The sequence below is a fragment of the Thrips palmi genome, unplaced genomic scaffold, assembly GCF_012932325.1.
Source record: "Thrips palmi isolate BJ-2018 unplaced genomic scaffold, TpBJ-2018v1 HiC_scaffold_16, whole genome shotgun sequence".
NCBI classification, from domain to species: domain Eukaryota; kingdom Metazoa; phylum Arthropoda; class Insecta; order Thysanoptera; family Thripidae; genus Thrips; species Thrips palmi.
This window is the reverse complement of record NW_023144625.1, coordinates 5,568,529-5,594,177: the sequence shown is the minus strand read 5'-3', so window position 1 is coordinate 5,594,177 and position 25,649 is coordinate 5,568,529. Positions and strand designations below refer to the sequence as shown.

General features: G+C 43.7%; 2 protein-coding genes across 13 annotated transcripts in view; one reads left to right on the top strand and one right to left on the bottom strand.

Annotated features, from left to right (window-relative positions):
• Nucleotides 1-2,908: 2,908 nt before the first annotated feature.
• On the top strand, nt 2,909-16,688 carry LOC117642159. The gene is made up of 7 exons (XM_034380053.1): nt 2,909-3,004; nt 5,557-5,606; nt 7,376-7,530; nt 8,859-9,047; nt 9,837-9,958; nt 12,542-12,729; nt 15,810-16,688. The coding sequence occupies exons 2-7, from the start codon at nt 5,562-5,564 to the stop codon at nt 16,554-16,556; spliced, it is 1,446 nt and encodes a 481-aa protein (XP_034235944.1). The 5' UTR covers nt 2,909-3,004; nt 5,557-5,561; the 3' UTR covers nt 16,557-16,688.
• A 328-nt stretch (nt 16,689-17,016) lies between these two features.
• Nucleotides 17,017-25,649, bottom strand: part of LOC117642274 (NFX1-type zinc finger-containing protein 1-like) — a 21,819-nt gene continuing 13,186 nt past the window's right edge. For all 12 annotated transcript variants that reach the window (XM_034380285.1, XM_034380284.1, XM_034380289.1 and 9 more), the window contains 5 exons: nt 23,868-24,142; nt 22,543-22,683; nt 21,054-21,228; nt 19,102-19,246; nt 17,017-17,972 (listed from right to left, as the gene is read on the bottom strand). In XM_034380285.1, the coding sequence (XP_034236176.1) occupies nt 17,528-17,972; nt 19,102-19,246; nt 21,054-21,228; nt 22,543-22,683; nt 23,868-24,142 (1,181 nt within the window). In that variant the 3' untranslated portion in view covers nt 17,017-17,527. The remainder of the gene's footprint in view (nt 17,973-19,101; nt 19,247-21,053; nt 21,229-22,542; nt 22,684-23,867; nt 24,143-25,649) is intronic.

The window sequence follows — 25,649 nt, the reverse complement described above, 5'->3', positions numbered from 1 at the left end:
AACGCTTCTGTCTTCCGTTTTCGTGCTCCGAACGCTGCTGATGCAAACCAATGTCTTACCCACTTCCCGTTGTTTCTTTTCAGATCAGAGGGTACATCGCCTCGATCGGCCGGCAGAATAACAGTCTGCGTCTTCTTTCTGCGAGAGCCGCCACCACACCACGCAAGGTATGTATCACTGTGAAAAAATATCGTGAATTCATTGAGAATCCAAACGCTATAAGTAAAGCGTCAATTGGTGCACGGTAAAAACGGTACCTGAATTTCGCAGGAAGCCTATGGTAGAAACATAGGTGATTTCCAGGGAGTTCCTGGGAAAACCAGGAACCGTTTTTACTGTGTGCAATGCAAAAGCATTTTCGGGGCGCATTGCACGTAAAAGGTACAATTTGACTGAGGCATTGCACGTATGGTGCGAAATCTCAGTGCATTGCACCATACGTGCTATATTCATAGCGTTTGGAATCACAGTGTATACCAAATATTATTTGTACGCGATTTGTGTAATGAAAAAACGTTTTGTTGTGTCACTTTACAATTCATCGTAATCCTACAAAATCTTTACAAAATGTATCGTAACCCTTCAAAATCACTTAGTGAAGAATGAGAAATCTTCTGAAATTGGCGTAACACACAAATCACTACGAAATTTTTTGTTTGGTGAGGCTTTTAAAAGACTCAAAGAACAACGGAAAAAGTTTGGGTAGTTTTCTTTTCCGAAGGTGTGTTTTTCTTTTATGAAAGCATTTCGTAAACTTTTTGAACTTACAATTGTGTACAGATTTTTAAAAGATTTTTTAAACCGTGTGGCTGACATTGCACGAAAATGTAATATGACTAGCATTTTGCAGAATGTCCCGTTTAATCTCAGTTGCATTTGTACGGGATTTTTTAGTGACTAATATGCATAGCGTTTGGACCACAGTGTCTTACGCAATAATCCCATTTCGTACGCGATTTAGTGCTAATTCGAAAAAACGCTATGTTCGTGTAGTTTACAATTCATCGATAATCTGACAAAACTTGCAAGCACATGTCCGTATCGCCAACATACAAGTTTCTTAGTTGCAAAGTATGCGGGTACCCCTCAAAAACTGCAAGTGGAACTTCTTCCTGAATTGGCAGTAACTAAATCACACGGACTTTTTCCTGTTTCACTGAGGCTTTTAAAATGACTTTCAAGTTAAAAGGAAAAATTGGACTTGCATTTGGAACGGATGAGTCAAAAATTTTGATAAAGCCATGCGTATAGATTTTTGCAAATTCCCAACAATTGTAAGATTACGAATTCACATTTACAAAGATTTTTAAAGGGCCAGTTGTAATGCATCTCTAATCCTGATAAGCGTTTCAGGCACAGAAAGCCCTAGTAAATTTACAAGTGTCTCAATCTCAATGAAAGCTCCACGGTTTGAGTCCCTTGAAAATCACTTTTCGAAAGAAGTTCGGTCGCATGCCGAAAGCACACATTCACCCCCAATGAAGAAGCCTTTGGCAATGTGAGTTTACAAAAGGCTTTGTGAACTATCTCTACGCCTAAGGATGGGAAGTTCAGTGTATAGTGTAGCGGCTAACTGGTACGGTTCAAATTCACTGGAACCATACTGGCGACAAGCCTTTCAGTTGCGCAACTTGCAGCCAGAAATTTAGGCGTGAAGGTCATCTGAAACGTCATCTCCTGACCCATACAGGTGAGAAGCCTTTCGAGTGCACAGTTTGCAATAAGAGGTTCGCCATATCTAGTGATCTTCATGTACACAGTCGATGCCATACTGGGGAGAAGCCTTTTCAGTGCACGTTGTGTGGAAAGGAGTTCAGGCAGAGTCAACATCTCATGAGACATCTTTACTCCCATTTAGGGACAAAGCGTTTTCAGTGCACCCTCTGCCATAAGAAGTTTGCTGAAGCAGGTAGTCTTAAGAAGCATCTTCGAACGACACACTTGGGTGAGTTGCATTACGAGTGCACAGTTTGCAAGAAGACGTTTTATGCGCCAAGTATCCTCCAGGCACATTTCCGAACCCACACTGGCGAGAAGCCGTTCCAGTGCATAGTGTGCAGTAGAAAGTTTAGTCGTCGCCAAAGTCTGCAATATCACTTTCGAGCCCATCATACCGAGCAGTTGTCATTATAAAGTGCATCATCGAACGAGAGAAAGAGAGCGGGGATGGAGAGAGAGACCGGTGAGCGCATACAGACGAGATGAGAAAGAGACTTTGTGATGCACTTACCAGCTGAGATTAATAGTGGAGTTGGTCGTAAGCCCATCTTGTACCTGTTGAAATTAGTTATGCACAGGTGCACCGAGAAATTTAAATGCTGTCTTGGTGTAGGCGATCGCGGTTCATCAGAAGAATTTTACTTATGTAAATGTTTTGTGTCAGTGAGAATGTGGCTGTGAAGCATATGGCAGTCTTCTGAACCACACGAAAACTGGGAATGGATTAAGAAGCAGTGAAATTGTTGTTTGTTAATTGAGTCTTTGCCGCTTCGCATTTGATAATACAACTTGATTTGAATATTAAAAATTATAATTAAATCATTTGTTTGAAGTTTATTTCCATCGATCTTTGCCCCCCCCCATGATGCGTACGGTTGAAGTTAAGCGTAGCGAAGAAATTCGCCCTTGCATGGAAAGGTGGGAGAAGGGTGGAACGGAAAACTGCACTTAGCCGAGCGTAACATGTCAATTGTTTCCCCAAGTCACCGGAGACCCCGAAATCGATGGCTCAGATTCGCACGAAAGTTTGTGGGTACCTTCCTGGTAATAGTAGGGTACTACCGAAATCGTAATTTTTAACCTAGACATTCCAAACTTCGTATTTCGGCATAGTTTTGGGTCCTCTTTCGAATGAGGTGTGGAAAAAGGCGATCCGCGAACATTTAAAAATACCCGAAGTGTACGGCAAAATACGGCTCCGAACAGAGGTTATGTGGCACTGTAAACAACCTTACCAGAACAAGAACAGCTTGTCATTCAATAGAAGGGAAACTCTTTGTTGCTGGTAAGTGTAGAATCCCTCCAGTTGATCCGTCCCCCAATAAATCACCCTTCTATTTGTTTGCATCCCACTGTTGTGCCCGACCCCCTACCTCCGTCGCGCACCGTATTTTGCCATACATTTTGGGTGTTTTTAAAAGTTTGTGGATCGCCTTTTTCCACACCGCATTCGGGACTCAAAACTATGCCGAAATACGAAGTTTGGGATGTCCAGGTTAAAAATTACGATTTCGGTAATACCCTACTATCACCGTGTTCCTTACGTAGCAGAAGGCTTCAGAAAAAATATTTAACTGTTTTGGTTGGCCGAAGCTTAAAACACGTATCATGTAAAACTATTGAAACTTTCACTAAAAATTCGTTTGTCTTAGGCCGACCTATCCGGTAGATTTCCTTTCTTTTGCATCGTGCTGAAAACAGCCCGAGGGGTTAGCCACTCGGTACTAGGGCGTACACACGATTCCGGATTCCCGCGATTCCTGAACAAATCTTGCATAAAAGGAGAGGTTTTTGAAGATTTTTCTTAGCTTTTGAGTGTTTAGTGTCTCTTACATATCCCTCTCCATTGAAACTTTTAAGATTTTCGATAAAATTTTGAGCAAGTTACGAACGATTCCCGGACTGAGTGTACACACGATTCCCGGAGTGGGTAACCCCTCGAAACAGCCTCCAAGAGCCACTTCACAAGTAACCTGTTTCGAGATATATGGACAAAAATATTCGTATTTTGCGGACACTCAAAAACAGCATCCAGATTTTCCGATAATGGAATGTCTAATCCGAGGTTTTGAGTTCGGACCTTGGAAAACTGATTGAAAAGGTGTTTTTCAGTACACTCTTAGCACGGTTCTGACTTTTTGCTTGTTAACCATAATACATACTTTATCTTTTATCAAGAACTTCGTACGAAAAGCACGTAAGCTCAAAATTGTGAGACACCAGGTATAAATATTGTACGAAGGAATTTACTCCGACAAGGTGAGGACTGGACGTAACAACACCATGGTTGCAACGAAAGTCACAAGTATCCCCAAACTGGCCGACCGTTGACTCGGCAGGAGTGCGAAGCACGTTGCATGTCGCTCAATGGTTGCCGGCGGCTGGAACATCAGCGGAAGTCGGAAAACGCTCCTTTCGCTTCGACTGTGCTTAGCTTTACCATTCCGTACTTCCTTCTTAAGGATTGTTGCTTCTGCTCCTGGTTCCCTGGAGCGCCGAAGTGTCTCACGTAACAAATCAAGCACCTTTGGCTTGTATCAGGTACGTGCAGTTCTAACCAATATTTGTTGGGACTTCTAGTTTGAAGCGGAGACACGGATGTGAGAATGTGTCAGAGATCAGTTGTCGGAAATGATCTCCCGCTGACGCCAATCGTTGCGTCCGGAGGTTGGAAAAACTGATAACGTTTCGCCTCTAAGCCCTTCCTTTCGTAAATCGTACAAGGTGTGTCTGTGTGTTCAACGTTAGATCAAGCCCAAGGCTATTGTGAAATCGCCTCACAAATAACAATCTGCAAACCCTTCTCCTCCTCGTGATGTTAAACGTCATTCCTTACATAATTTAGCAGTCAGTTCCAACCACTGATTTCTGGTCTCGCTCTATTTGCTTCCATTCTGCAGCCCAAGCCATTAATGGACTGTCTCAAGTGCGTCGAGCTACTCTCTCTCTCTCTCTCGCCAAATCACTCAAAGTATTTTCCACTGCAACATTGAAACTGCAGTGCAAAGGTTGAGGTTTTTCGTGGCAACTTCCTGTTAAAACCCACTCAAAGGTCAGTACGGTGAAGTGATTATTCGTCGTGGCTGCATGAGTGGCCCGTTCCACACCAAATTATATGTACAATTTTGTACGAAACATCACAGTTTATTGTGCACACGAAGTTTTCGTACAATTTTTGTACGAAAAACTGCACAAATTTCCCCCTTTCTGTGCAAAATTTCGTACCAATTAGTACGGAAAGTTCGTGTGCGCTAAAAACTGTGATGTCTCGTACAAAATTTGTACCAAAACGTTTAGTGTGCTTTACCATTACGAACTCGGTGGAGGGGGTTCTGAGTTTGTGCGGCGCGGGTGGGGAGTCGGAGCCTGCGTAACGGTACGCTAACAGAAAAGTTGAGTGAAAATCGCCTTCAGGAATTTGGCTGTGAAATTACACTACGGGATTCTGAGCCAGCGCACTGACGCCACGTCCCTCTTCAGGAAGGTGAATGCAAGACTGCGCTTCGCCATTAGAGGACGTCCCCCCCGCGGACGCGAATCCCCCCCACCCCCCTCTGCATTGAGACAGTGTGCATCCGGGCTCTGTCTAGAACGTCTAGTCTCACGAATAAGTGTAAATTGTTGTGAAGTTTTAGTGGTGCGTACCCTTTTTTACTCAAGCATTTGCCTATAACGAACGAGTTATGACGTGGACGCACATTCGTACTTAGTTACGCACGAATTCATTTCTTAATCGTATACTATATGCTCAACTTTGTGCAAAGCTTATTGGAACCTAACACTACGCGGTAGGAACCAAGTTTGAGCGCTGCTTGAAAGGTCGCTTTTCTTTTTTAGGTAACATGGCATCACTTCGGCAGGACCTCATCACCGGCTATTGCTCACCGGTAAGTGCCCACTTCCTTTTTTTTCTCATTTTTCAATACACAAGACAGGACTATGGGTTGGGATGGGAGTCCCGCAGCAACCATCCGCTCAACATGGGATTCCGCACGGCAACAAAGGTCCCTGGTTTTCGCAGGAAATTCCCCGGAAATGATTCACTACACTGCAAATCCTAATGCGATGCTTCAGAATCTTGTCTTGTGATACAATCGAGTATCCAACAAGCGGCCTCACTGGAAAATCTTGCCTTCAAAACGGCGATGCATGAAAGTATCGCCAAAATGTAGCTATACTTCCGAGGAGGCCACCACTCTCATTTCAGGCGTACACAAGATTACGGGATTACGGGATATTTACCAGGGATTACGCGTGAAATTTTCGAAAATTAGTTCGAAAACGTTGAAAAATAGCTTGAAAACGTTGGAAAACGACTCAAAAACGTTGAAAAATGACAGAATTTTGTCTAGGTTTACGTGATTACGCCATGGATTACCAGAGATTACCAGCAAACTTGTACACAGGATTACGGGGGTGGTGGCCCCCTCGTATACTTCCGAGAACCCCCAGAATCTGGCAATAATCCAGGAACTACTCTGCAAACTGTACAGAGTGCTCAGTACACTCTATTTGGAGTGTACTCATAAGCACACTCCTGTGAGAGTGTGCTCAGCTGAGTACACCCTAACGAGAGTGTGCTTAAGTCTGCACAATTCATGCAGCTGAGTACACGTTCGTGGGAGTGTACTCGTGAGTACACGCTGAAGAGAGTGTACTCTACAAATCAAAGAGTGTACATGGTACGCTCTAACTGGAGCATGCCTGCAAGCACGCTCTTACTAGCGCATGCCTGCCAGGCATGCACTAACTAGTGCATACATGCCATGTACACGCTAACTGAAGCATACATTTACTGCATAAGGGATAGGGAGTTTTCTGCATCAGGAAGTGTGTACATGGCATGTATGCTCTAGTAAGTGCATGCTTGGCAGGCTTGCGCTAGCTAGAGCGTGCTTGCAGGCATGCTCCAGTTAGAGCATACTATGTACACTCTTTGATTTGTAGAGTACTCATGAGTACACGCTAAAGATAGTGTACTCATGAGTACACTCTAAAGAGAGTGTACTCATGAGTACACTCTAAAGAGAGTGTACTGAGTACACTGTTGAGTTTGCAGAGTATTCCCCTCAATAATTTGTTCAAAGTTTCTAGCCAAATCTTAGCAATACTCCAAAGTATAGTCAAATTTTAGCGATACTTTTGTGTGTTGCCGTTCTGAAAGGAAAATTTTTTTGCCAAGACCGTTCGTTTTGTTTTGGCGATACTCAATTGTATCGCCTAAAAACATACAGTGTCACCTTTGGATTTAGTGTGTGTGTGGACTACCTGGGAAAAACATGAACTTGTTGTTCTTTTTTTGTGCGATGACCGCGATGACAGCACTTTCTTGACATCTGATATAATTTTTCACAGAAACCGTTTCTTGCCGCGCGATGTTGAGGGTCCAAGGATTTTAGAGTTACCTTCCCTTCTGCACTCAAAATGTTACGAAGAAATTTCCGAGAATACGAAGTAAATGGCTCAAGCCGAATACGGAGTTATTTCTTCGTATTACCAAAGTTTATCTTTTCATGTTGTAGCGAAAATATCTTAAAGGACTCGGATCCTTGCGTAGTTTTCCTTCGCATTGTGCCTGCGCCGAATTCTTTGCAATGTAGCTCAAATTTCATTGAAAGACATTTCGACCTTGGCTAACGAACTTCTTGTGCTGCAGGTGGGGTTCGCCACGCTGCCCGACGAGGTGCTGCTCAAGGTGCTGGCCTTCCTGTCCCCGCGGCAGCTGCTCCTGGTGCGAAGGGTCTGCCGACAGTGGAGGGACCTGGCCCTCGACCCCTGGGTCTGGGAGTGCCAGGACGTCTGCGCGAGCGAGTAAGCCAGCTGTCAAAGCACAGTCGCCGGCTGATGCACAGTAAAAACTCTACGAAGAGTCGCTTCGTAATACGAAGAAAATGAAGGCATTGTAAAATCTGCGAAGAAATGCTTCGTATTATGAAGCAAAATCCTTCGAAATTCGAAGCATTTCTTCTTAATACGAAGCACATCTACAATGCCTTCATTTTCTTTGTATTTATGAAGCAAATGCTTCGTAGGCTTTAAAGAGTGTGAAGGGGGCCTCGTCTGTAACATCCAAATTTTACCAAATTTCTTTCCACTTAATTTGAAGATTAGAGTGTTGTTTTTTTTAAGAAACAACAAAAAACTCTTCTTAAAGATTTATTTTGAAAAAGAAAGTTTGACTGTGGGCCCTATAACTTAGGATTTGTGATCTTTTGGCTAAACCACTTACGCGCATGATCTTTAGAGAATGCGGCGTCATATCATGAATGTCATTGTTCCTCCCTGCAGAGGACTCCTGCTACCCTGGATTGAACTAGGATAATTGATCCACGAAGCGGAAGAAGGGGTTAAGTCGAGTTGATTCAGTGACCTCTTATCAGTCTATCAAGTAAACATGAGCGAAAATTCGGTCCAAAAGTAAGTGTGGTGAGACAAGTCCCATCCTCTTGCATCTATTTTTAGATGACATTCCCCACCTGTTCTCCCACCTGCAAGGTTTAGGCCTTGCAAAAGTGCACGGATTCAACTCGACTTACCCCCTTCTTCCGCTTCCTGGATCAATTGAAATAGCTGATTCCAATGTGCTTCAACTTGCTATTTTTAAGTTTACCATACAAAGTATCAAAACCTAGACATTTGAATGATTGGTTTCGGCCACATCCGCTTGCCTGATTGAAGACATCCTAGTTCAGAGTGGCGGCTTTATGAAGGCGAAACATTAAATAAAATTGTCAAGTCAAAAGAACCAACGCTCTGAATTTGCGCGCAAGACCCAAAATGTTGCAATCGAGTACAATGGCTTAAAGTTTGATCGGTCGCTCATCCTGTGGAAAATAAATTACAATCCTCTGGCCAAAGGGTTTTGAATTTCGAAACCAGCCAGCCACCCAATGCAAGGGTTTGACACAAAGAATTCTGAAAACCCTCAAAGCAAAACTGTAGACGCGTTTTGAGCTCCAGGATCGCTAAACAGGACTCGAAGCGAGCCGAGCATGTGGACATCGTGCCCGCCATCGTGCCAGCGGGTTCCTCGTTCGGAGCGCAACCTTTTCATTGTTGGGGTCACACGTTCGGTTCGAGGCCCTTTTGGAGACTGTGGAGCTCAAATCGCATCCGGGATTTTGACCGCCCCGTTTCAGTTTGCAGCTTGCCGCGTCCGTGCTGCGTCTGGCCCCCTGCCTCCGCCGGCTGTCCGTGGGGGAAGAGGAGTGGAATAAGTTCAGCAGTGTCTGCGGGGTTTTACTGGCCACTTCAAGCTGTGCCGTCAGGAAACTCGACATGACGTTTCTCGTGTTTGATGCAACGATTGCCGCGCTGCTGGTAGCCAAGTACGCACAGAGCAATCCCATTGAAGTGCAGACATCTCTTATTCAAGTGTGGACTAGGTCCACCGTTGGAGGCGGATCACCTTTCGAACGTGGTCACCTCTTTAGCAACGCCTCGAAGCGTGGACCTGGTCCACACTTGCACGGTAAAAACGGTTCCTGGTTTTCCCAGGTACTCCCTGCACTGAGATTCCAAACGCTATGAGTTTAGCACGTATGGCGCAATGCGCTGTGATGTTGCACCATACGTGCAATGCCACAGCCATATTGCACCTTTGGTGCAATGTTTCCCGAAAAGGCCCTATGCTTATGCATGGGAAATGGGAGGCATTGCACTTCATGTGCAAAGCTTTTGCATTGCACCAATTGACGCTATACTCATAGCGTTTGGACTCTCAGTGTGGAAATCGCCTATGTCTCTACCATAGGCTTCCTGGGAAAACCAGGTACCGTTTTTACCGTGTGGATTAGCAGTGCTCTTGCCACGACCACTCTCGGACTGAAACTCAATGATCCATGTGTACGACAAGTCGACACTCGTAGGCGTAGACCACTTGGTCCTACACTTGCAAGTGTCGACCAGTTGTGCCGACGAAGTTTCGACCACACACTGTCCAACACCTGCATGTGTAGGACACTGTGGCCCTACTTCAGCGTCGGACATGCTGTGGTCGACACTTGCAGGCGTCGGACACTGTGTGGTTGCAAGAGTAGGACAAACTGGTCTACGCCCAAAAGTATTGACCTGTCCTGCACTTCGATTTGCAGTACTGAAATGTGTTTCATTGGCAGGCAGGGGTCACTTGGACGGCTCGAGGAGGTTAAAGTTGAAGTTCAAGTTTTTACCCAGGAGGAATATACAGTGTATAACAGCAGACTCCACGACCTCTCTCAACAGCTTCTTTATACCAAAGGTGGGTGAGTGAGATCGAGGCTCACTGTGAATTCAAGTGTGGAGAACTCTACACTTGAAATGTGGAGGCTTTGAATCTCCGCAATCTCCGCAATTGAAAATATAAGTAAAGCTTGCAGTCTCGATACTTCAGGAACCATGCCGAGATAGAGGTGAAACTATCGTTAATATGCTTGAGTCAGACATAAAGTTACGCTTGGACACGTTACGCTTGAAACGAAGCATAGCTTAGAAATTTCCCCTTGCATTTAAATGGGGCGAATGTTGGTGAATGAGCGAAAAGGAGAGGGTAATACTACGCTTTAGTTTGACCAGTGGAGATACGGGAGATTAGGGCTCCTCACGTCCAGGTGTGTAGAATTACGCGGCACCAGTAAGTGAGGTCCTCCCCACTTAGTTTGACGGTATGGTGCCGGTTCACTTTAGAGATTTAAGGCGTGTGCATGACTTCAGGAGGGTCAATTCATAAAGCTCATAACGTTTATATTAATATTCTGTCCGCAGCCTATGTGAAAGTAACTTTCCCGAAATATGAAAAAAAAAAACAATTTTTGTCCCTTGCTTTTTGACCCTTTTTCTAAGCTGGAGGGCCAAAAACGAAAATTTCGATACTTTTCTCCGAATAGATTCTGTAGCCAATACTTGGACGGAGAATTTGCCGCGTCGCCTGTGACACTAAAATCAGTTTTGGTGCTTGCCCTAAAGCATTTACAGAGAAACACGGAAAAAGGTAAATTATAAACTGCGTCACATGTCCAGACCCCAAACTGTTTATGTGGTATTCCCCAGGAAGTTTTCAGTAGGTTGTGCCTATATCACGCAAAATGATAAAAATAAATATTTTTGGCATAGAAGTGACCGATACGTATCGTCAAAGTCGCGATTCTAAACTCCGCAACATCTTAACTCCGCAACACTTGGTCGATTTTCTGAAAATTCCCATATCAAATACATGAGAATTTTGCATTTTCCTTAAGTCACAATTGAGCGTTGGTGGCTTATGTATATCTTTTCTAGGCGGACTTAAACAAAAATTTGCCAGATCAATGTAGTTTGGACCAACTTCATTTTCACGGAATTCGGGGCCCGAAAATGCACGTTTCGATGCAAACCACCCAGTACTCTAGTGATCTTCTCTACTTCTTGCTTATTTTAGGGCCTCTTTGTTCAATGTGAATCCTCAAAGATTGAACCGACTCTGCAGAATCGGTTTTTCTTGGATATAGGTTCATTATTGGATGGAGTTAACCGGGTCAGAAGTTCAGCTGGGTCAGAAGTTTAAACTAAATATCTGTGGTCTATGTTTCTGAGCCACTCACTCCACAAAAAATGTCCTGTCAACGCCGTTAAGGGGGGACATCACTCCAAAAACAGTGCCTTTGTAAAAACGTCATAAAAACCAAACGGAAAGAGAAAAATTGTTCATATTTTAACAGATAAAGTATAAAACAACACAAAGTCAATCCGCCAGGGCAGTACAGCGCTTTCGCTGAAAACACATTTTTGAGCGTTAGGTTAGACCATTTCGCACTGTTGCAGCGCTGGACGCCAAACGGTTTGACCTAGAACATTGAAATTTGGTGACAGCCTTCCTGAGATGTCTGGCTATGGTAGGTACCTCAATCACATTTAAAAAATCATTTTAAGTTGTGTTTGTTATTGACCAAAAAATATTGTTAATTTTTTTTGGACAAAATTGTTCAATTTTAAACGTTAAAAAAATAATAAAAATTGACCAATGCAAATTATTTTGCTACCCACCATAGCGGCATATTGTAGGAGCTTCCATGCTAAATCTCCCCGTTGTAGCTCAAAAACTGCGCCCTAGAGGCCTGCAACCGTTTGCAATTTCATGTTCCGAGAAAAACGCGATCAAAGTTGGGGAAACTGGGCTTTTCCCCTATGCATGTTTGCGGCGCACAACCTACTAAAACTGCAATTTTTTGAATTCCGGGATGCGGTTTTTACCATTTGACGCAGAAAGGAATGGTCTATAATATAAACTATTTAAAAAAAGTTGCAATTTTTGATCATTTTGGAGTGATGTCCCCCCTTAATTTATTACCAATGTTTGCTGCTATGCAATTCACGGCGTTTGCTGTGAACTAGTTCACGGCGTTCACTGTGATCTCGGTTACAGTGTTCACTGTGATCTGGCCACAGTAAACGCTGTGAATTGGAGCCTGATTTGCAGCTTTTCGGTGCTCAGCGGCGTCAAAGTCACAGTGTTTACTGTGGACCTGATCACAGTGAACATCGTGAACAAGATCACAGTGAATCGCGTGAGCAGATCACAGTAAACGCTGTGAATTGACCTACAGTGAAAACTGGTAATAAATTAACGGCATTGACAGGACATTTTTGGTAGAGTGGCTGGCAACATTCCTGTGGCCAACCAAATCTGTCGACAAAATTGTAACCAGCTAGTGACGACAGTTTCTAGCTGGTTACAATTTTGTCACTAGATTTGGTAGGCCACAGAAATGTTTCTAATTGGTAACAGTGGGACATGAAGTGTGTTTAATTCGAGGATTCCATGAGTAATGTTTGTGTACTACAGGCTTCCCGGTTTTTCTTTGATTAGGATTGAAGAAGGTTGAACTGATGACTACTCTTGGAGCAGACAAAAGCTACCTCGCGGTGGAAGCGGCGCCTCTTCTGAACGCCGCCCAGCGTCTTGAAGCCCCGCCACCAGCATCCCTGCGAGGGTTAACCATCCAGTTGGTCTATCTACTACCCTTGTTCTTTGAGTGGCATGCCACCACGCTGGAGGTGAGTGCAACCCATAGCCGACTACATGTTTACATGACTTAGTTGTTTTTTGGCGTGGCGAGCATGCTTTAATAGCCTGCTATGGGAAGTAAATTTTAAAGAAGTTCCTGCAATCTTAAGGATGTTCGTATCTGAAATTAGTTTAAATAAAACTTTTTTAAAATACTTGTTTTAGATGTATGAATTTACGGGCAAAAGTTCCTATCTATTCCAGTAACTCTTATCCTAAGAGACGGTCCCCACCTCTTTTTAGTTTCAGAGTTATGAAAGTTTGCGGAAACTTTTAGTCGGTTTTCTCAAATTTTCCTCATGTCAAAGGACGCCTTCAAATGACAAGAAATTTATTTCTTTTGTCACAGGATAACGATAGCGTCACCCTTTCTTTCAATATCTCGCTTTGTTTCCTCGTAAAACAAAAAATAAGACCCAAATGTGAAAAACTCTTAAATTAAAAAAAAATTAAAGAGTCCAGGAAAACAGCTCTTATAGCCTACTGAGCTCATATTTCCACCGCCAACACTATCTTTTTATTAAGTCTTTGATGATTCTAATGCTAGAATAATGATAAGAATCTTAGGTAACTATTGCTTTGTTGTGAGGTTTGCATATCATATCTAATAAACTAGCGGAGCGAGGTAGTAGGGCCTCAGAGTTCGGGATTGAATTCATCTAGCAATAGTTGAATTTTACCACACTATACAAACTTAGTGTCACAAGTATTTCTGGGCCATCGAAATATTACTTGACAGTATTCTTGAAAGTAATTCTTTGCGATGAACTCACGTGTTAGTAGAACTGGAGTGTCCGAATCAGAGTTTGATTTAATTGAGTGAGCGTCCCATAGCAGACCGACATTTGAACTACACTGCAAATCCAAGTGTAGGACAGGTCGACACTTTAAAGCGTAGACCAGTTTGTCCTACGCTTGCAAGTGTCGACCAGTTGTGTCCGACGCTTTGTAGTGTCGACCACTCTGTCCGACGCCTGCATGTGTAGGACACTGTTTGTCCTACGGCAAATTACACTGAGTTTCCTATGGTGACCCCACACTTCAGCCGTCGGACATTCTGTGGTCGACACTTGCAGGCGTCGGACAGTGTGTGGTCGACACTTCAAAGCGTAGGACAAACTGGTCTACGCTTTAAGGGGGGACATCACTCCAAAAACAGTGCCTTTGTAAAAACGTCATAAAAACCAAACGGAAAGAGAAAAATTGTTCATATTTTAACAGATAAAGCATAAAACAACACAAAGTCAATCCGCCAGGGCAGTACAGCGCTTTCGCTGAAAACACATTTTTGAGCGTTAGGTTAGACCATTTCGCACTGTTGCAGCGCTGGACGCCAAACGGTTTGACCTAGAACATTGAAATTTGGTGACAGCCCTCCTGAGATGTCTGGCTATGGTGGGTACCTCAATCACATTTAAAAAATCATTTTAAGTTGTGTATGTTATTGACCAAAAATTATTGTTAATTTTTTTTGGACAAAATTGTTTAATTTTAAACGTTAAAAAAATAATAAAAATTGACCAATGCAAATTATTTTGCTACCCACCATAGCGGCATATTGTAGGAGCTTCCATGCTAAATCTCCCCGTTGTAGCTCAAAAACTGCGCCCTAGAGGCCTGCAACCGTTTGCAATTTCATGTTCCGAGAAAAACGCGATCAAAGTTGGGGAAACTGGGCTTTTCCCCTATGCATGTTTGCGGCGCACAACCTACTAAAACTGCAATTTTTTGAATTCCGGGATGCGGTTTTTACCATTTGACGCAGAAAGGAATGGTCTATAATATAAACTATTTAAAAAAAGTTGCAATTTTTGATCATTTTGGAGTGATGTCCCCCCTTAAAGTGTCGACCTGTCCTACACTTGGATTTGCAGTGTAAGCGCCCTGGCATTCATTTTGCGATACTTTATCTACAAGTTATTGCGATGAAACCGAGTTTGCGATTCCCACTATTTATCGCACCCTGGAGCGCAATAATTCAGTTACCGTATTATTTGGCAGTAATCACCCCTTGGTTGGGTCTTTTTTTTTTATATAAGAGCCTTTTGTAGTCTTTTATCTCAAATGTTTTGCCATAACTTTTTATTTCAATTTTTTTCTTAGCATTATTGCAAAATTAAGCAATAATTTTTATTGCTGATTTTCATTATTCAACAATGCGCAACATTGTGATAAACTTTTTTTACTCGTTCTTTACACACCACTCACTAACATACAAAACTCTATGTGAAGAGAACGAGTATTGTGTTCAAAAATGAGTTTTGGGGGGACATCTTTCATCTCAGATCTGACAGCATGTGGGAAAATGAGAGTGGTATCAAATGAAAGATGGAGTGTCAGTCGCTAGATCGTGAATGAACTTTTTTTTTGCTTGCAATGAGAAATACTGAGAAAATAAACATGAAAGAGAGACGGTTTTAGTGCATTATGTGAAACTAACCTCTTTTCAAGTGTTTGCATCTTTTGATATAGAACGCCACTGGAACGCAAACAACAACGACAACGACCAGAGATCTTTGGCCAACAAAAAACTAGGAGGGTATTTTCCAAGTGACAATGGATAATTTTGAGAAATTTGGTCATAAAGAAACATCGTTTCACGCTAATCGTGATATATGTCTCAGAACTGCTAGCGGTTTCTTCCTAATGAAAATTTCTTGGCAGGTGTTGCATGTCTTATGTTGGAGATGAGAGACGAAATAATGAGTTTCATTTGACTTCTTTTTTTAAGAAATGTGTCCTTCTGAGGGTTTTGGTCATGGAAAAAGCAGGTTTTTGGCACGGACTCACGGACTCTAGTGTAAATTCGATTATGCACGAGAATCGATATCTCGAGATATCGCGATGCATCGATGTTCCCTGCCTGAGAGGAGAACCAACCGGAAGCGTTCGTTGAAATGCAAAATTACAAATCGTCTGAGGACAATTCATGTAACGATCAGCGACTGACACATCAATCTAGCTTTGTAAAGAACGAGTCCCTCCCATGTGATATCAATTCTTTGATGTCTTTCCTTCTTGTTTTTATTGCAAACTAGAGATGACAGTAGTTATTCTTTCTGTCCGCCAGGTTGTGCAGCTCTGCGACGCGTTCCCCGGAGCGGCGTCCCTGCTCGCCACGCTGCCCCGACTGCGTGACCTGACGTGCCCGGTCATGCCCGACCTGCTCGCCCTGCTGCGGTGTCCGGCCCTCAAGTCGCTGGAACTCATAATCCGCGTGCGGGAAGACACGCGGCCTCACCTCGCGGAGACCAGGGCGCTCCTTCTGGCCGCGGCCCCGCGCCTGGAGGAAGTGACCCTCGTGTTCGTGGACGATGACGCCGAGGAGGCCGCGGACTTGGTGTCGTGCGTGGCGGGTGTGGAGTCCACGATCGCGGCGCTGAAGTCCCTCACCGTGGATGGGCCGGCCGGGGTTCTGCGTCCTCTGGCCTCCACGCTGCACCGCCTGCCCAACCTCGTCAAGCTCCAGATCGGCGAGCCGACGAGGCTTCAAGGCACGGACGCCTTCCTGGAGGCACTGGACCGCCAGGCCGTGCCCAAGCTGAAGGAGCTGCGGGCTCTGCCTTCCGAGGGCTGCATGCACGAGTGGGCGCATAGCGAGCAAGTGCGGTCGCTGCTCAAGCGGTGCCCGGGGTTGCGCTTGGCCATGCATGAGCACTGGGAGGAACCGAAGGACGAATGTGCCTATTGCGCGGAGCACGTCTGTCACTCGTGCCTGCGTCTCTGTACTGTCGTCGTGTCCAGCCACTCGGCAGATGTTGACTGTGACGTAGGGCCTGTTACATCGAAAGGTTGTATCTATATTTGCGTGGAGTAGCTGCGACTTCGCTGCGACTGCTTCCTCGACTGATGTTTTAAAATGGTGAACGCTTTGTTAATGATATTGTTCGGCTTTGCTCGTTTTTACGTAATGTTTTTAAGAAGAATATAATTTGTTGTTTAAAATGCTGATCTGTGATAAGTCAGTAATTACAATGTTACCTCTTTGAAATCTTTGACAGTTTTATTTAGCGGCATGACCCACATTGACTCGTTGAATGTTACCTGTGCTCAAAACTCCCTTGAGAAGAGAACAGACAGGTGAGAATCGGTCATCTGTAGAGCAACACACAAATAGTTGATCATTTATTCAGGATATTCAACAAATAGCGCAAATATCCAATCCGTAATTTGACCATTGACCGAATGAAATCGGAAGTATCCACCTCCTTTACAGTCCCGTTAAAAATTCACTCCGTTTGTAGCTTGGCCTGAAGCTTGAGGAACAAAGCAACAAAAACGATACGGAAAAATATTTTTATTCAAATACTACACTAACTATAAAGTCAAACAGCCCCTAAATTACATGATAGAGCGACGCCTAAGAAATGATAAATAAAAGCTCTGACAACAACTCATTAACTTCAAACGAAAAACTCCACTTTTAACTTAAAATAAATGATTACAAACAACTAACTGACAAATTAGATAGAACAAGCGCACGGAAGAGCATGCCAAAAACAATAGGGGTTTACCCGAATTCATTATCGTAACTGAAAGCACAGGAGCACCTGAGAAACACTCCGTAACAAATTGACGTGCGCTTCGGGAAAGAACAGCACAGTCGTCTTTGGGGAACGTAATGAGCATAACAAGTACGAGGCAACAGGTACGACAATCCACTGATGACAACAACTTCTCGAGTGTTTCTTCAGGAAAACAAACACACCGCCTAGTCGCATGAGGGAACGTGCATTGCTGTTTGAGTTAGTGACACCCTGGTCAGCGCCAAAAAATGCAAAATGCAAGTCAGCACCTGCTGCCCCTGCCGAGGCTCAGCTTGGCCACCGCGGCGTTGAGCTTGCCGGCCTTGTCGGGCTGCGGGGGCGCCCTGAGCTTGCGCTCCACGGCCTCCACCGAGTCGGCGTACACGTCCACGCGGCCCTCGCGGTGCAGCAGGTCGAAGTCGGCCCACTTGCGCTCGGCCAGGCGCACCGCCTCGCGCTGCTTGGCGAGCCGCTCGCCGAGGCGCCGGCACTCGGCCTCGCCCACCGCCACCAGCTCCTGCACGTCGGCGCGGTCGCTGCCCGTCACCCACTCGCCGTCCAGCTGCTCGCGCGCCGCGTCCACCTCGCCGCTCACGGCCGCCATCTTGTCCGTCGTGAGGCGCAGCTCCCGCATCGCGGCCGCGAACACCGAGTGCGCCTGGCAGACGGCGCAGCCCACGCCCGCACGCTGCACGTCCGCGCGGCACCTGCGGACCGAGGGGTGCACACTGTTCAAGAACACTGACACAAGGGCACTGGAAGCTTAAGTGTGTACTGAGTACGAAAACACACAAAGCACTTAAGAGTGTACTGAGCACACACATGGATCACTTTGGTGCGCACTTAGTGTGTACCGAGTACACACACAGAGCACTTTAGAGCGTACTGAATACACAGATAGAGCACTTAAGTGTATACTCAGTACAGACACAGAACACTTAAGTGTGCACTCAGTACACACATAGAGCGCTTTAGTGTGTACACACAAAGCATCTAAGTGCGTACTGAGTTCACATGTAAGTTGTCAGTGTATGGAGAACTTCTCATTTGGAATGCGGAGGTCTATGCGGAGGACCTATGCGATCCACATAGGTCTATGCGGAGGACCTATGCGATCCACATAGGTGTGGATCGCACTTGCAAATGGATTCATCTTTGACGAAAGGAACGACAAAGGAAAGGATTTAGACTCGAAATAAAAAATTTATGGTCCGTCAAAGGTTTCGAAAACGCCAACAGGAAAGGCCACTCGCAGAAAAAAAGTGAGATGCATCGCTTCATAATTCGTAGAAAAAGAAGAAATTGTAAAATCTACGAAGAAATGCTTCGCATCATGGAGCAAAATTCTTTATAATATGAAGCATAACTTCATAATACTAGGCACTTCACAACACAAAGCATATCTACATAATACGAAGTAATTCAGCAATGCCTTCATTTCCTTCGTACACTCTCAGTCTCATATTGATTTTTTTATCTCTTGCCAAAAAGTTTTTTGTAAAAACGTAGTCTGTACTTTTTTCTCTTTAGCTATGAACTATTTTGTTCATTGTATAATGAATTCAGTCTATTAAACCTGACTTTTTGTCGGGCAATTTTTTTTTCTGTTTTTGTTTTCAATTTCTACATGATCTAATGACAGTCTCATCTTTAAAACGATCAAAATTGTGCATAGTTTATGAGAAAATAGTACATTTTACGTAAGCTCAAAAAACGCTGTAAGCAAGAGAGGTCCATATAGTTCTGAAAGTGTTGTGACGAAACAAATGCTACGCAAAATTTTGAGAGCTGCCGGGGTTTCTGTTCGGCGAGACAGACGCATGCAAGAGAGCTCACCTGGCGGCCACCTTCTTGCCGTGGGGACACACCAGCGGCAGCACGTCCCCGACGCGGCCCGCCTCGCTCAGCACGCTGCGCACGTGCCTCCACACCGGCGCCCCGGACCCGGCCAGGCAGTCCAGGTTGCCCAGGAGGAAGAAGCCTGCGGGGGGAACAAAGCTATCAACTCATAGTCGCAGCCTCCACGGTTTTTACAAAATACTAGCCTCACTCTGAAAATCTCACTGGTAACACAGGCATAAGACCGAGGCCCTGTACGGCGCTAAGTTTCATATGTCCTTAGGAAGGGCGTAAATGATTCTGTAGGCCTTTCAGGCGAGATTTTAATGCCCTTTCAAAAGCATTAACGATTCACGGCGTTCTAGGGGCGTAAATCGTTTACGCCCCAGGGCATAGTTTTAGTGGTTTTGTTTCACCAGTGCTTACAAACTATTTAAGGGGAGGTTCTGGTGAAAATCTTGCCATTTTCCAAATGGATCCTACAGTCATAATTTGTTCGGAATATAAAATTTTTCATTGAGGAGACTAAAATTTGACTTTTGAAGGCACATGCCAGGCTGTTAACCCAGTCGAAGAGTCTTTTTGAGCCTATTTTGGCTGTATCTTAAAAAATCTCCTTGCACATACTATTTTGTCGTAAAAGGTTGACCTTGAAATTTTTCACTTCTTCGATTCATTTTCAAAAGATTCCGGCATGCAGAGCTCAAAACTTCTATTATATTATTAGTTATTAGCTTTTTAAGCTGAAAAGTCCCTAAAATTTGTCTATTTTGTACATTTTTGATCAATTATAGTGAAATGCTTGGTTAGAAAGCTTGCGAATTAAAATGCAATTGACATTTTGATATGTGCATGCCGGCATTTTTAAAAAATGAATGGAAGAAGTGAAAAATGTCGAAGCCAACCTTTTACGACAAAATAGTATGCGCAAGAAGATTTTTAAAGTCATAGCCTAAATGGGAGAATAAGGCTCTGCGACTGGGTTCAGGGCATAGAATGTGCCTCCCCAATGAAAATTTTTAATAGTTACTTGATAAGACATCAAATTTTTAACAAATTTTCACAGTGGGACCTATTTAGAAGAAAATAGCATTTTCACCAGAACCTCCCCTTAAGGCCTCACACTGCTAATCCACAATTTGTTCAAACAATTGTTTTTTTTTTTTTTTGTTTTTTTTTTAACTGTTGCAGATTAAAAACCCATTCTAGTCAATTCTATGGTACTACTAGGGATGAGTCTCCCTGATTTTTCCCCACAGATCTGAGCAAGTATGTAAACTAAATCTTACAAGAACCAAAATTTTATACGTTTCTATTTGATTTCCAAAAAGTGTCCAAAGTCACTTTACTTTATGCCAAAACGAGGCTTACTCAATTATCTTAAGAGGTTTAAATACAGAAATCATAAAATCTTGATCCTTAAAGGCGGGTTTATGCTGAGTTTTCCTTACGCTAATACGAGTTTCCTTACGCTATTACAAGATTCTTACGCTAAAACGAAAATTCCATCGCGTGTGTTTATATGGGGGCATTTACAGTGCTCTTACGCTATGACAAGCCCTTACGCTACGCAGAACGGCTACGACGGACTGTTGGTTTTATGCCTTAATCCATCAGGATGTATTTTTCGGCGTAACAGGCCCTTACGCTATGACAAGTTCGCGTGTCCGACCAATGGGGAGCCGCGTACGGCCGCGTAAGGGCCGCGTAAGGCCGCGTAGCGGAAGCAAACTCGTATTAGCGTGAGGACCAGCATAAATGGTCACGAATGTTGCCGTAGCGTAAGACTATTCGCGTAGCGTAAGGAAACTCGTATTAGCGTAAGGAAAACTCAGCATAAACCCGCCTTAACATCAAAAAATGTTTGAACAAAGTGCTTTTAACTTGTATGAGGTCCCTTAAGAAGAGCTTAGCGTATTTCTGAAGACCAAGTATTCAAAGAGTATTACCATCCCTGGCGCGGCTCAGCGCAACGCAAGCTCGGTTCTCCAGCTTCAAGAAGCCAATGCCACTTCCGTTGTTGCTCCGCACCAGAGACAAGATGATGATGTCGTTCTCTTCGCCCTGGAAGTTGTCCACCGTCGTCACTCGGATGCTCCGGGCATCGCCTCCGATTTGACGAACCTAACGAGTACAGAAATTGGGACATTGAGGACGAACAAAAACGATTTACAAACATATAATAAAAAAAAAATTTTTAAAGAGCAACGAGATTAATTTGAGCTAGGGCAGCACAAACTCATTGATTTTGATTTAAAATTAAATATATGACTCAAAGTTTGAGATGATATGATCCAGGAAGCGGAAGAAGGGGATAACTCAATTTTGGCCATTTTCCAGGAGAAACCAAAAACTGTTAGGAGGGAAAACTAAAACAAAACAAATGAATGTTGCACATGTTAATAATTTCAAACAGCATTAGTAAAATTTTGGAAAAAAAATAAAAAGTGTAAGGTCACTCCGTAGAGGATTTCTGCAACTTATCGCTTTCCGTTGAAATGGAAAACAGAGTCAGCTCACCTTATATTTCCTAAACAAAGAGGAATTTGGAGACAAGTCAAGTGGAACAATAGTCTGCATAAAGTGTATGTTACTCTGGTGTATTTTTTGGACTTAGCTCTTTTTTCCAAATTGAAATTTAAAATTAAGGGGGGGGGGCTAAGTTGAGTTGAATCTTTTTACACAAGATTCATAAAAATACAAGTTGAGTTATATCCTTTTGCCAATTTGTCAAACGGACTCATGTGGACTTCCGTTGAGTTATCTCCATTTTCCAATGAAATTTAGACCGTAAAAGGGGTTAAGTTGAGTTATACCCTTTTTCCATGTGGATTTTCTCCTAAACCGCTTGGAATTCAGTCAAATAATTTGGTGTAATGATGGAAACCATTCTAAGGCACAATATTAAAATACAAACTCAATTTGGGGATAAGTCAAGTTATTCCCTTCTTCCGCTTCCTGGATCAATATATTAAGCCCTTGGCAAGTACAGCGTTGACAGCGCACAAGATGATAAAAAGGGAGCATTCTCACTGAAATCAGTCTCATTCCGCGAACGTGACATCACGTTGAAACGAATGTGACAAAATGTCACGGTACTTTGAACATTGTGACTCCTTCGTTTGAATGTAAAGCAGCCAATTGGCTTGTTGACATTCACTCGAATGTGGCAGAATGCTCAGAGGAGCGTGACATTTTGTCACATCCGTTCCAACGTGATGTCACGTTCTCACAGAGGAGTGCGCAAAGCGGAAAGGGGGTCCTGACCCCCCCCCCCCCCCCCCCCGGCCACCAGACAGCCGCGTGAAAGGTAGGCAAATTGTGTCACTTTCCCCCAGTAAGAAGGCAAATGCATGGCCTGCCCGCCTATCAAAATTTCTGCGCACGCCACTGCGTTCTCAGAATGAGAGTGAACACAGAAGCACTAAAGGGACTCACGTGTCTGAGAATGTGGCTCATCTGCTTCCTGTAGGTGGTCAGGATGGTGACGCTGGTGGGGGGATAGCCCATGATGAGGAAGTAGTTGGCGAGTTCAGCTGCCAGTTCCGCCTCAGTGCTGTTGAAATAGCCCTTGCCGTCCTGGAAAAACAGTCACAGCCACACCTTGAAATTTCTTACGGGTTCATGATTTGAAACACTGGAACTTTGAGAGTGCAACTCGGTACTGAGAATACACTTAAGTATTCACTGAAGGGGAGGAGGTTCTGGTGAAAATGCTATTTTCTCCTGAATAGGTCCCACTGTGAAAATAAGTTAAAAATTTGATGTCTTACCAAGTAATTAATAAAATTTTTCATTGGGGAGGCACATTCTATGCCCTGAACCCAGTCGCAGTGCCTTTTTCTCTTATTTAGGCTTTAACTTTAAAAATCTTCTTGCGCATACTATTTTATCGTAAAAGGTTGGCCTTGACATTTTTCACTTCTTCGATTTATTTTTAAAAGATGCCGGCATGCACGACTCAAAATGTAAACCACATTTTTGTTCGCAAGCTTTCTAACCAAGCATTTCACTATAATTGATCTTAAAAAGCTTACAATTAATAATGAAATTGAAATTTTGAGCTATGCATGCCGGTATCTTTTGAAAATGAATCGAAGAAGTGAAAAATGTCAAGATTAACCTTTTACGACAAAATAGTATGCGCAAGGAGATTTTTCCAGATACAGCCAAAATAGGCTCAAAAAGACTCTACGACTGGGTTCAGAGCCTGGCATGTGCCTTCGAAAGTCAAATTTTAGTCTCCTCAAAGAAAGATTTTATATTCTGAACGAATTGTGACAGTGGGATCCATTTGGAAAATGGCAAGATTTTCACCAGAACCTCGCCTGAAGTTCCGGAATATTTCATGTAACGTTACAGGCTATGAAACCCCAGACAAACAAACCACTTCAGCAACTGCACAGTCTTAGTATGTACGTACTGCCTGCAGGCAGGCACTTACACACACAAAGAAAATGAACAAAATTAAACGCAAATCGCTCAAAGGTGATATCACTATATGAAAATTTCTAATGCCCATAGGAAAAGCAAATGATCAATTTCGAACGGACATGCCCACACCAACATAGGGCGTCGAAAATAAACTCAAAGGGGTAGGTACCGACGTGCGTCAGAAAGAAAATCATAAGCGTCAGAGAAATGAGTTTCCCTGGAGGCCAATGGTGAAGGCATAGGCGATTTCCAGGGGGTTCCTGGGAAAACCAGGAACAGCTTTCACCGTGTTCTATGCAGCGCAGGAACTTCCACCGACGATGACCGACCTGGGTCTCGAGCACGCTCCTGCTCAAGAAGAAGACGGGCACGGCGAGGTCCACGCCGATGATGGCCGGCCTGTCCAGGGTGGTGGCGTGGTCGGTGAGGCTGGGGTAGATGCAGCGCACCAGGTCGGCGATCTGCGGCCGCATGCGTCGCTGCTCGTTGAGCATGGGGCAGTCCGCGCCGTTGTTGACCAGCCTCTCGAACAGCGACACGTCCAGGTGGTGCGACGCGGACAGCAGCTGGTGCGCGCAGTTCGGCCGCAGCTGCTTGTGGTCTCCTGCAGCAGAAGCAATTGCCGTTTTGGACGCACTCTTTTCCAGGAACGTGACACTAAATTACTATGTAGGTTTTTCTGTGCGATAATGCACAAAATTAAACATGCACTTCGTAACGCATGAATTCATGCGCGAAAATGCAGGATTTTCTGCCTACTTGCGCACGAAATCGTGCATTGTCGCGCACAAATTTGTGCGTTCCGAGGTGCATGTTTAATTTCGTGCATTAGCGCGCAGAGAAACCTACATAGTAATTTAGTGTACGTGACACCACGTTGATACGAACGCAGTAAAAACTACACTCTAAATGTAGGGTGCTCAGATACTGGGCGCCTTTGTCGCCTGCCCCACTTTTTAGGGTGCCAAATGTCGCCCAGTTTCTGGGCACCTTTGTCACCCAGTCTCGGGGTGGACAAACCATTAAGGAACCTGCCTTCACCCACGGCTCAGCAGCGACTAAAATGCCAAAGGTGCCCAGAATCTAGGCACCTTCGTCGCCCAGGAACTGGACACCTGTGCGTGCTCTACAATGGGAGAGGGCCGGTTACTGCACTCTAAAAAAAGTTATGAAATTTCATATCCAAATAGGTCTGACATTTCATAATCACGTTCCAAACCTCAATTTTCATAACATTCTTATAAAATTTAAGATCCTGTAATGAATTTTAAGATTTGGGTTATAGATTTCAAGAATAACTGGTTATAAATTTTCAGAACCGGGAATCTTATAACTCCGGTTCTTAATATCTAGATTTTCACTTTGAAAATTTATAACGCTTGCTGATTTTAGAACAGAGGATCTGAAATTTTTAATCATTTGCGTTCTGCTGCCAAGTCCCGTTTGTGTTCAGTTTATGGACACTGTGAAGTGAAAATAGCATGAAACAGAACCATTTGTCACAGGAAGTTCTTTTTGTGGTCAAAATCCAACCTCTGTAAGATGAATTTACTCTCAAAGTTGGGGGCTGCAACTCTCATTAGATTCTGAGTTATGGAGGTTTACATAAACTTTGAGCCGTTTCCCTCAAGATTTCTCACGACAAAGGAAAAAGTATGCAAACCTCAGATTCTGGCATTCAAGATATAAGAAAAAGAAAGCGTTGGCACATTTGAATATATCAGTCCAGAAGAGGCTGTAAAAGGTATTTTACTTGGCCCATTTTCATTTTTAAATTTGAGAGATTTTGCCTCATTTTTGTTGTTTTTAGTTTTACAGTAAAACTAAGAGAGATATTAAGAAAAGGCCAACACCATCTATTTTCAATGCGAAAATAAATATAATTGCCAGAATCTGAAGGATGGGTAGCTTTTACTTTGTCGTGAGGAGAATTTGAGAGCAACGACTAAAAGTTAACGTAAACATCCATAACTCAGAAACTATTAAGAGGTGGGGGCCTATTCTCAGTGTATGAGTTTATGCAATAGTAAGGAACTTTTACCCCAAAATTGAGACATCTGACACAAGTATTTTTAAAATGTACCATAGTTTTTTTTTCAGTGTACAATTAC

Excerpts from the sequence above, each read along its gene's own strand:
- LOC117642159 (XM_034380053.1), top strand. The coding sequence starts at position 5,562 with ATGGCATCACTTCGGCAGGACCTCATCACCGGCTATTGCTCACCG. Across the intron at positions 5,607-7,375 it reads TCACCGGCTATTGCTCACCG|GTGGGGTTCGCCACGCTGCC; the intron begins GTAAGTGCCCAC and ends CTTGTGCTGCAG. Across the intron at positions 9,959-12,541 it reads ACAGCTTCTTTATACCAAAG|GATTGAAGAAGGTTGAACTG; the intron begins GTGGGTGAGTGA and ends TTCTTTGATTAG.